Source organism: Rhopilema esculentum, chromosome 4 (assembly GCF_057945365.1).
Source record: "Rhopilema esculentum isolate cy_ngs chromosome 4, ASM5794536v1, whole genome shotgun sequence".
NCBI classification, from domain to species: domain Eukaryota; kingdom Metazoa; phylum Cnidaria; class Scyphozoa; order Rhizostomeae; family Rhizostomatidae; genus Rhopilema; species Rhopilema esculentum.
Window position 1 is genome coordinate 12,201,409 of NC_142818.1, and position 10,248 is coordinate 12,211,656.

The following is a 10,248-nucleotide window of genomic DNA, read 5'->3' on the forward strand; positions in this document are numbered from 1 at the left end:
TTCAAAAAATACCCTAATCACTAAATAAAATTAAAACCAAAAGACGTTGCTTTTCTAAAGTCTCATAAAAATTCAAATATATTATATACCATGCTGAAAATTGTAAAATAATTATTGATCAGGGTCGTTGTTTTGTAATTCAACAACTGTATAAATACATCTAAAATCGTGCAAAAAAAATTCAACAATTATTTCCTAAAATGAAACTAACTAATTAGTGACTTCATTAGTCTTTGCACCTTGCCGCTGTTTTTCGTAGTGCTTGAATGTTTCACTGTTAAGTCTAGCCTCAATGGGAGGTTCCGGCTTGCCTTTTGCTTGTAAAAGTTCCTGAACACAAAGTTGATCGGCTGGGTCAATCTTGAACTTCTTTAGCAGCTTACGACGAACCTACGAGAACCATGTTAACGAGGTCAATACTTACGAGTGATACTCATAGTAAGTGATGAAAATGCAGTGGTTTCCATTTTTATGAACCCTACTGATTACGAACTTTTGCTATTGCGAACTAAAAGTCTAGCCCCTTGGAATACTCCCTGTATAAAAAACCCTCATCATTGCTAACTTCCAATTTACGAATCCACTTATTACGAACTCTAACTATTACGAACTAAAACCTCAATGGAGTGACGAGAAACCCATCATATGGGCCACGAAGAAACTTCAAAGGAACGACAAAAGACCCACCTAGGAAATGTCAGAACACTTCGAAGGTAATGACGAGAGACCGATCGAAGAACCGCGAAAAAACCTCGAGAGAATGATAGGAGACCAACCCAGTAACTACGGGGAAACTTGACGGAAATGATGGGAGACCCACCCGGGAACTGCAATGCAACAATAAAACATAAACGACATATTAAAGCAATGCATGGAAAGGCAATTTTACAACTAATTTATCAACTTTACCTATGAAAATGATAAACACTACAAGAACACATCTGACGTCAACTTGAATTTGAGAAGATTTCTCAGGCGTAGCAGAGGCTTAACGCTTGGGGGGGGGGCGGGGGCTTAGCGTGGGTTTTGCCCAAATATTATTGCTTCGTTGAGATGAGTTGCTCGAATGTGCCTATAATTCAATCAATTTTGTCTGACTGGGGGAAGGCTGCAGCCCCTATATCTCCTAGGCCTATGGACTTCTTAAATGTGTAATCTTTAACACTTCATCAAGAAGTACAATTGAGTAACTGTTTCCACATAGCACGAATTAAATTTTTCCAAAACCAAATTGATAACCATGGCTTTCGAATATTGAAAAACATGACACAGAGCATTTATGGCTGAAGAAGCCATTTCCAAAACTTTAGGGTGAATTTTCTTCATAAATACAATTTATCATAACTTTATCCTTATTTGTTGCAATTAAAAGAGGCTAAAGTAGACGAATAACATATCGTTCAACAAAAGTCATACCTCTTCTGCTTTTTTAAGTTCGAATTCTTCCAGTTGCCTTTGGAAGGCATAATTTGGATTGGCAATGCTTCTGCAAACCCGGATAGCTTCTATTGCCTCCCGCCATCCACATTTCGACACAACAATCAAATAGGCAGCGGTGATGGTTGTCGATCGAGAAACCCCAGCAATACTGCGTTGGGGGACAAATGCGAGCAGCAGTGAAAATTTGGGAATAAAGACAATGAAAACCAATTTATTGTCGTTTAGCAAAGCCAAAAAGATTGAGTAGTTACAGCCCGATCTTCAAAACTGGCAACGATGCTTGAAGGGGTGGGGTTGGGGTGGAGTTGTTAGGGGGACTAAACATGTTAGCTACCATGATGCATAAATTTCTGAAAAACAACGTAGTTTTAATTTGTTGTAAGTAGGCTTATATATATAGTTAAAAAGCTTTTTTAGGAGCATGAATACAGCAAGAATGTAAAAATATTCTCGATGACTGGATATATGATTTTATTAGCTAATGGCTGAAATTCTTTTTAGCACAGTTCTTTATTGACGGAAAATTTCGACTTCAAATTGCACTGTTAAACAGTTACAATTTTAAATAATTATTGTAAAAACGAAATGCTGAAAATGCTCCCCAAACCTACAAAGTATTGCGCATTATGTGCGAGGTACTTGTATTTGTGATAAGAGGAAGTGAAGTATTAATTAATTAATAGAATTAATCATTAAGGTGCTTACATAGGGAGACAAAGCAGGTATTAATGTGTCTGTTTCCATAATAAGGGCTCCCCCAGAATTCTGCTACCATATTGACACTCAAAAAGTAGTAAGGTCAAAAGAAGAATCGAATTCTAGATAATATTCATTACAAAGTATTTACCAATGAACAAGGACTCCATTGCCATCACTCCTTTAAAAGACAGAATTAAAATAACTTTTTAGTTTACGTTCAACAATGGCTAGTCAAAAAAGGATGCATAGCAGTTTTAACCCTTGAATTTCCAATCATCAGTCCCATAGGAAGAGCAGCATTATTGGGGAAAATATTGTTTATGAACAATATGAACAAAAGGGATTGTTCAATTGAAACAAAGGATTCGTTAGGTAAACTTGCCAACTAAGTTTGACTATGCTTCGAATGATAAACAAAAGATCATGACTTTAAGATATGACAGTTGCTGAAAATTATCAAATTTGGAGGAAGTAATAATTAAAGAAAAAAATAAAGGCAGGATTTCAAACAAATATAAAAGAAGTCAAAAAACATAAAGTTTTGCTCACAGTAAAAAATACATAGACCCCTACAAATATGCATTTTGCTATGTTTGAATTAAAATCAAAAAATAAATTAAGCTGACCTTGCTTTGTGAATAAACTTTATACAATCATAAAAGTACTTTGACCTGGAAAGAAGGAACCAGACTTTAATGACAAACGACTTCTTTTTCGTGCTCTTATATTTGTTGTTCTATTCCATTTGTCTAATCCCATATTCCTTTAACGTTTTTAGCTCTATCATCGCTTTTCAATTTTCTTTGATAACGGCACAGAATTCTGTGATAACAGGCTATGCTCGAAATGTCATTTATTCATTTGATTAAATTTTCTCCCTGGTACAATTTACTTACATTCATCGTTATAATAGCATTATATTGTACCATTCACAATCTAGTATATTTAATGGGAAAAGGCTGCAAGAGTATAATATTGAAATTTACATAATGTCAACATTTAGAAAACTAACTCCACATCCCATGAAAAGGAGGCAAGCCTTCCAACATTTCAAACTCCTATCTTACAAATGAACCATGTGGTTGATAGCACAAAGGACACTTTTTAAGGTACTACCTGTCTGTCAGAGCATCACTTGCATTTGGAAACTCTTGGTTCTATGTTAATATCCTTTGAGACACCCTCCTAATAAGCCTGGGGGACACCCATCCACATCTCAGTGAGTTTATATACTTAAATGCTTTTGCAGTAAGAGCAAAGAACAGTAGAAAAAATTTGAACATAGCTTTTTGGCAATTAGGTTTAACCAAAAGCCTACATTGCTGCAAACAAGGAGGAGATTATCTATTTGATTTCTTTGGCTTCATATACAGCAATAAGCAATTTTTTACTAAATTATTTTGGCAATTCAACTTCTGTTTCATCCTCTACAAAATGATAATCAACAATAAACAATAAAATGCCCAGCTTCTTGAACAAATATTTTAAAGAACTACAAACACACTAATCACATACATTTTAGCACAATATATCCATAAATGCATGCGTGGGTGACGGAGTGAATTAAATGATGCTGTTTTACAATAATGTATTCATACTTTTTTCCATACGAATATAAAGTTCTTTCATAAATTACTTTGTGTGGTTACAAGTGAAACTATCAAATACGTACAGATCTTGGCTAACAGAGTCTGATGCATCTATGCATTTGTATTTGAATTCCTGGAATAGGTAAAATTCAAATATTAATCAGAAAATGACAGCTGAAAGAACTTTCCTTAAAATTCTCATAACTGCAACCAGCAAATTATAAAAGAAAGGAAAATCTTTGTACTTAGTAAATGTAATAACAAAGAGGAAAAGAAATAAAAAATTGAAAAACTTTGAAAAGGAAAAAACAAGAACTCCTTATAACAATGATGAGACAGCAATAAAAGGCCAAGTTGACCCTATTTCCATAATAGTCCTCTGTTTTTTTAATGGTGTGTGATTATCATATGAGATTAAAAAGGATTTTAATAAACAAACCTTTAAAACATGAGTTGGGTTGTCATAAATTGCCACAATATGGTCAACATTGTTTTCTGTCAGTTTCACAACATCTTTAGCATCTGTTAATACAAAATATAGCATGTTGATATACAATATCATGAGTTCTAAGCAGGTGCAGAGGTCTAGAGAGGTCATGGTAATTCTGTTGCAAATCTCCTTGATATGAATTATTCAGTTCAGTTTGGTTTTCATATTTTAAATTCTTCACATATAATTTATCATAACAAAACTAATTGATACAAACAATTAACTAAACTACAATAATAACAATAATGTGCCTAAAATTAATACAACATGCAAATACCAAACAAAGAACAATACAAATTGCATGGGGGATGGGGGAATTACTTAAAGATAGAGCTTTCTCAGTAGTTAAACTCGTTGAGGAGAGAGCACCCCCCGTTTCAAAAATTTCTCACACAAATTTGATTATTTGGAGCTAAATTGATAGAAATTTATCTTTTAGGGACAAAACACAAAAATGAATACTTTGTTTGCACATCAAGGGCAATTCTTTTACCCATCATCAATTATTGTTTGAGCAACAACTATAAATTCTAATGTTTTTTATCAATTGGCAAATTGAAATATGTTCAGAAAGACCTTGATACTCTCTGCGTACATTAAAGCACATTATATAGCCATTGATAAAATATTTTAAAATCTCACTTAGTATACCATTCATTATTTTTATTACTAAATACTTTTCTTTATTGAACAGATGGAAACTGTGAACAAGAATTGAAATCATTAGAAAATTAACATTAGTGTGTCAAGACTCTTGGCAAAGGTTGTAGGCTTGCATCCTTTTTAATTTCATAGTACAAAATGGATAGTACAATATAATTTATAAGGGCTAAAAATTGCTTTGTAAGGAATAAATGAACTGGGAGTCAAATACCTCGAAAATTTCCAATGTATAAATTTGGAATGATCTGTTGGTGAAACAGATAGAGTTAAGGGCTGCATTGCATAACGTTATTCAGGCATGTTGAAAATAAGAAACATAGCAGCATGCTATATTCCAAATAGAAAAATATGTGTTTGAATAAAAGTAAATGAGCATTTAATAATGGTCCATGAGCTACAAAAAAAAACAAAAAAGAGCAACAGGAGCTACATTTGGAAGGAGGGAGGGGGGGGGGGGGTGCAAAGTTGAACTCAACCCGAGAAGTAGGTATGAGAAGCAATTGAAAACTTGCATAGCACAATATCGTTCAATTTCTTATAACGAATCAAGCATCTGCAATTGAACAACTTTTTCAGTGAAAATCATTAGATTCCAGAAGAGGATATTACCATAATTGAGATCTGACGGAGAGCTTCATAGAAACATTGGATATGGATCGAAAAATCACTATTTGTTGCAAACATTTAAAACTTTTTTATACTTGGCATGGCTGGAAGATAAGAATGTGATTACTGTTTATTCAAGTAAAGCCAAACGAGTTTCAGATACTGGCATTTGAATGACAGACTTGCAAGTCATTCGATGATGAGGTGACCACCCGCATCAGCAAACCCGAAGAAGAAATATATTCCCAAAATATGTCTTAAACGGCATGCAATCAAGGTAAAAACATTAAAGTAAATATGAAGATACGCATATTTTAATCCATCTAACAAATGATTTGAAAAACAAACAAAATTTTTCGTACCTTGTTCATTCCATTTCCCATTTTGGCTTGCAAAAACAAATACAATCCAACTCAATATAATTTAAGAATGCCGCTGCCCAGCTCGCTTTCACGTGCATACCACGTGTACCCCCGCTCGTCACACAGCACTGGCGTTTAGAATCTTTTCTTATAAGAACCAGTAACAGGGACGGACTTAGCAGGGGGTGTAGGGGGGGTGTAGGGGGTGCGACACCCCCCAATATTTCTGTCTCCTTCGGTAAATTTGGTTCCTTTCGGTAAAAGCCATCTTTTGGTAGGCAGCAGTAACAAATTAACGCCAAGATTTTACTTTATTCATCTCCTTGATGTCAGTATCTATCTTCTTATCAGTAGCGTAGTGGGGGGGGGGGGGGAGGCAAGGGGAGCGGCCTTTCAGAAAGTCGATGTCTGAGAAAAGCACAAATCTGCAATAGAATTAGTACCTTAAGACTTTTTATTTCAGACAATATCAAAACGTTTTTAAAGACTGCAAACGACTGTAAGAAATATTCTGAAATGTATTTCAAGCTAATCTGAATTATACAGAATGCTCAACAATTTATCCCACGTTATAGGATTTAAATAGAAAAGTCTTTCACTTTCTTTAGACAATCCCGATAAAATAGAAACTAAAATGCTAAAGCGCTTCAATCCTTAAAAAAAGTGCTTGTCGGGGATTTTGCTCGTTTTTACACGTATTGCTTCCTCGCCTTACACAACTCAGAATGTAAGCGCTAGATGAATTGTCAAGAAAATAGGCAGTTGTAGAATGGAGTCTGCCACAAAAAACCAGATATGACGTTGTATAAAGCGAAATTGCCACGTAAAAAAGCCATAGCTTTTCCAAACGCTTTTGCAAAATGGGGTGTTTTCTTAAATTCTTAAGGGTGTGGTCAACAAAAATTTTCTCCTCTTTGCCCCTCCAATCTTCCAAACCTGGCTACGCCACTGCTTCTTATCGTCTTTACCTTAAAGTTAAAAACGGAATTTTAAAAATGGGCGTTTCCATAATTTACCAATAACCTGAAGGGTTTGGCACCAAAATAAGTGTCTAACACCCCCCCCCCCCAATCATTGTTGCTTAGATCCGCCTCTGACCAGTAAATGTGACTGTTCTTAATTTTTACGAAAATCTGGGGCTGGATCAGGGACGCCAGAGAGGGGGCGCGGGGATCAACAACCCCTATTGCCTTGTGATAGGAGGGGCTAGGGGAGCTAAAGTGCCCTTTTCATAGAAGTGCCCTTAACGCCGGCATTTGGTAGGAAATCAATGAGATTCATATGAAATCCTGACTGAAGTGCCTTATTTATGACGACATTTCTCGGGACTTGTCAAGAAATTTCTTTTTCAAGATTTCCGATTTTCAAGTTGCCGACAGAAGATTGAAACAAAATCGCAGTTACAAGATTATTGTTGGTAGCTGAGAATTAATTTTTTCAAATGCCCTTTTGCTTAAGCCTGTCCCCCTAGCCCCTTGGTCGTTCCGGCGCTCCTGGGCTTGATTGTTCTTAATTTATTCTCAAGTTAATAGGTTGCAAGCAGTGTGATTGCTAGCTTTATCGCTCTATGGTAGTGTTCAGGCCTCATTTGCCAACAAAGTGAGTGAGACAACCTTCCTTTACCGACCAATTTTAATACCGTAATTTCTCTTTTTAGCTGTAATATGTTCAGCGGCCAAAGGACTTATTTCCAGAATTAAACGAAACAAACGACAAATTTCTCGGAACAACAAGATGTATATCGACGAAATGCTTTTAAAAGTAAATCGTAATTTCAGACTAACCGGAGAACCTTTCACAAATGCTCTCATAAAACAAACTGAACTAATTGTGTAAAAATCTAAACACATAATAGTATAGCTCAAGGGACAAACAAATTATTCGCGAAGGTCTATTTAAAATCTGCTAAGTTTATTAGGATAAAAAGATATAATGCCGAGAAAATACAAATGTGTTACTGAGTTAATTAGAAAACGTGAATGTAGAAAACAAGCAAAACGAGGTTCGAAATAAACTTCCTATGTAACTTTGTTGGTAGCAACCATTAAACTAAAATGCTGGGCAACACAAGTAAGGCGTTGCGGTGCGGTCGCTGCGAAGCATGACGTGTGTTGCAAGGCAAAGAGGAGGGAAAAATTGAGAGATGGGGCTTAATAAATATTTTGTAATAAAGAACCAGTGGTAAACTAATTTTTTGTCATTTGCGAAGTAAAAAACATAAATTATTAATTCTAAAATATCTTCTTGGGCCATGTCGCCTTCTGAAATCGAGAATTCGAAAAGGTCGACTTCATCCCTCAGAACGGCCAGTGATTTTTGGAAAAGGCTCTTACATGGCCCGTGCATAATGCACATTAAATCTTTGTCTTCGGATCTGTCGTGACTGGAAGAAACATGGTGTGAATTTTGATTTGATGCGAAGTATTGAACGACCAAGGGATAAAATGAAGATCCCTGTTTTTTGTCTATAGTATACTTTTTTGGCATCAGTGAAAATATGGGGGGGGGCTAAATTGAGAGGGGGAGCCAATTAACCTTTTTTTCTGAAAAGGGGGGCTAATAAGAGAGGGGGGCTTAATTGAGAGGGGGCTTTTTGAGAGGGGGGCTTAAAAGATAATTTACGGTATTCACCCAAAAGCACCCACACATGGCCAAAATCCTCGTGTTTGAGATAAAGTGTTGTTCCAATTTGCATTTTGCAGAAGCTCAGTCTTGTTCTTATAAAATTGTTCTTAAAAAAAGAAAGGAGTGTATTGAAGGTTTGTCTTCCTATGTTTCCGTTGTTATTTGCCCGTTTCTGCAACAGGATGGAATTTATCAGCGATCATAACCACGAAAAATTCAGTGCTCGAGCTGCATGAAAAGTCGAGGCACGCCGTTCAAACCAAAAAGCACGTATTTTGGTCGACGAGGCACGTTGAATTGATGCCCTACAAGCCATGCGGCCATTAACAACTAATGCACGAAGAAAAGAAAATAGAAAGTTAACTTGCATGTAACAACCTGAAAAATACCTAGACATGGGTTGGGTGGGCAGGGTCGCAAAGAAAAAACCTTTGCTCTCCACTGTCCAACTTCAAGTTGTCTTGTAACGTGTGAGAATGAAACTCTGCCAACACAAAGTTTGTATACCCAAGGCCAATGCACACTTGCGCGCTTGTTGCTTTAGCCGTATAGAAGACACAATGTAATGGTTACTCAAGCACTGCTACACAGTGTGACCAGATCTAGCATAATATTACGCTTTTAGCATAACATTGGCCAAAAATCTTCATTCAGCATAACATCTAGTATAACTTGGAATCTAGCATAACTCCGGCATAATGTTGATAATTTTTAAAAAAATCATTGTTTCCATTGATCCGTTGTCGATCGTTACCAAATGCAAACACTTTAGACCAGTTTTTGGGTTTTACAAAATTTCGTTGTTCTCAGTTTTATCACGTTTTAATAGCTTTTAAAGTTTCTTGTTTCGAGTACTGCATTTTTTTTTAATTTTTTCTGACTGTCCAGTTTCTTATAGCCAGTTTCTTAAAAAAAACGAGTGTAATGCTTCACCGTGACTTGCAGTAAAGATGGCAAAGAAGACATCACTCTCTAGACTCGAGGAAATAAGATGGGGAGTTGGCTATGATCAACAGAAGGTAATTTTGCCCAGTCTGTCTCTAGCTTCTTATCTCTCCAGTACATGACCTGCCCCCCTCCATTCTTTGCAAAACAATAGAGCTTTTTTCAAAATCTTTTGTTATGGGTGTTAAATTTGGCTTTGCCCCTCATAATAATAATAATGGAAACTTTTCATTTTGAATTCCAGTTAAAACTACAATTACAAATCTCACTATTAGAAGGTAATTTGTAACTGGTTAGCCTGTGTTTACAAAATAAAAACTATTACAATCGTAGTAATGAGAAAAGAAAAAAAAATGTTAAAAGGGGAGTAGCTCTGGATTAGTGCAAGTTTAGTATTAGTCCAATAATACTAATAATGATGATAATAATAATAATAATAATAATAAATTCTTTGATTAAGGTTGGCGTAGCTGATGGCACAAGGCTTATTATGCCAACCATAATCTATACAACAGCATGAACTCAAACGAACCCATACGATACGAGATAATGGTAACTCTGCCTCCACTTTCCAACTTGCGTCGGAGCCCATGCAATACCTCAATGAACGATATGTAACCTTTCCTTCACAAAGGATCTACCTTTAATAAAAGTATGTAGGGCCTGTGGTGTATTACTGTAGACAAGGACAAAATGTTAAATCTCTGAGCTCTTTGCCATTCATGAACATTTTCGGTACTTATTGTTATATCCTTTCCTACTTACAGTAGCTAAAATTGTTGCTTTTGTAAGTACTTCACTGAAGATGACTTTAGGTAGAGTCGAAACG

At 35.8% G+C, this 10,248-nt stretch overlaps 1 protein-coding gene across 1 annotated transcript; it reads right to left on the minus strand.

Annotated features, from left to right (window-relative positions):
* Positions 1–210: 210 nt before the first annotated feature.
* On the minus strand, positions 211–5,870 carry LOC135691151 (dual specificity protein phosphatase 22). The gene is made up of 6 exons (XM_089115721.1): positions 5,850–5,870; positions 5,093–5,126; positions 4,168–4,250; positions 3,812–3,861; positions 1,417–1,588; positions 211–390 (listed from the first exon to the last, which is right to left on the minus strand). Exons 1-6 carry the CDS (start codon positions 5,868–5,870, stop codon positions 211–213), a joined length of 540 nt encoding a protein of 179 aa, XP_088971847.1.
* Between the last annotated feature and the right edge of the window lie 4,378 nt (positions 5,871–10,248).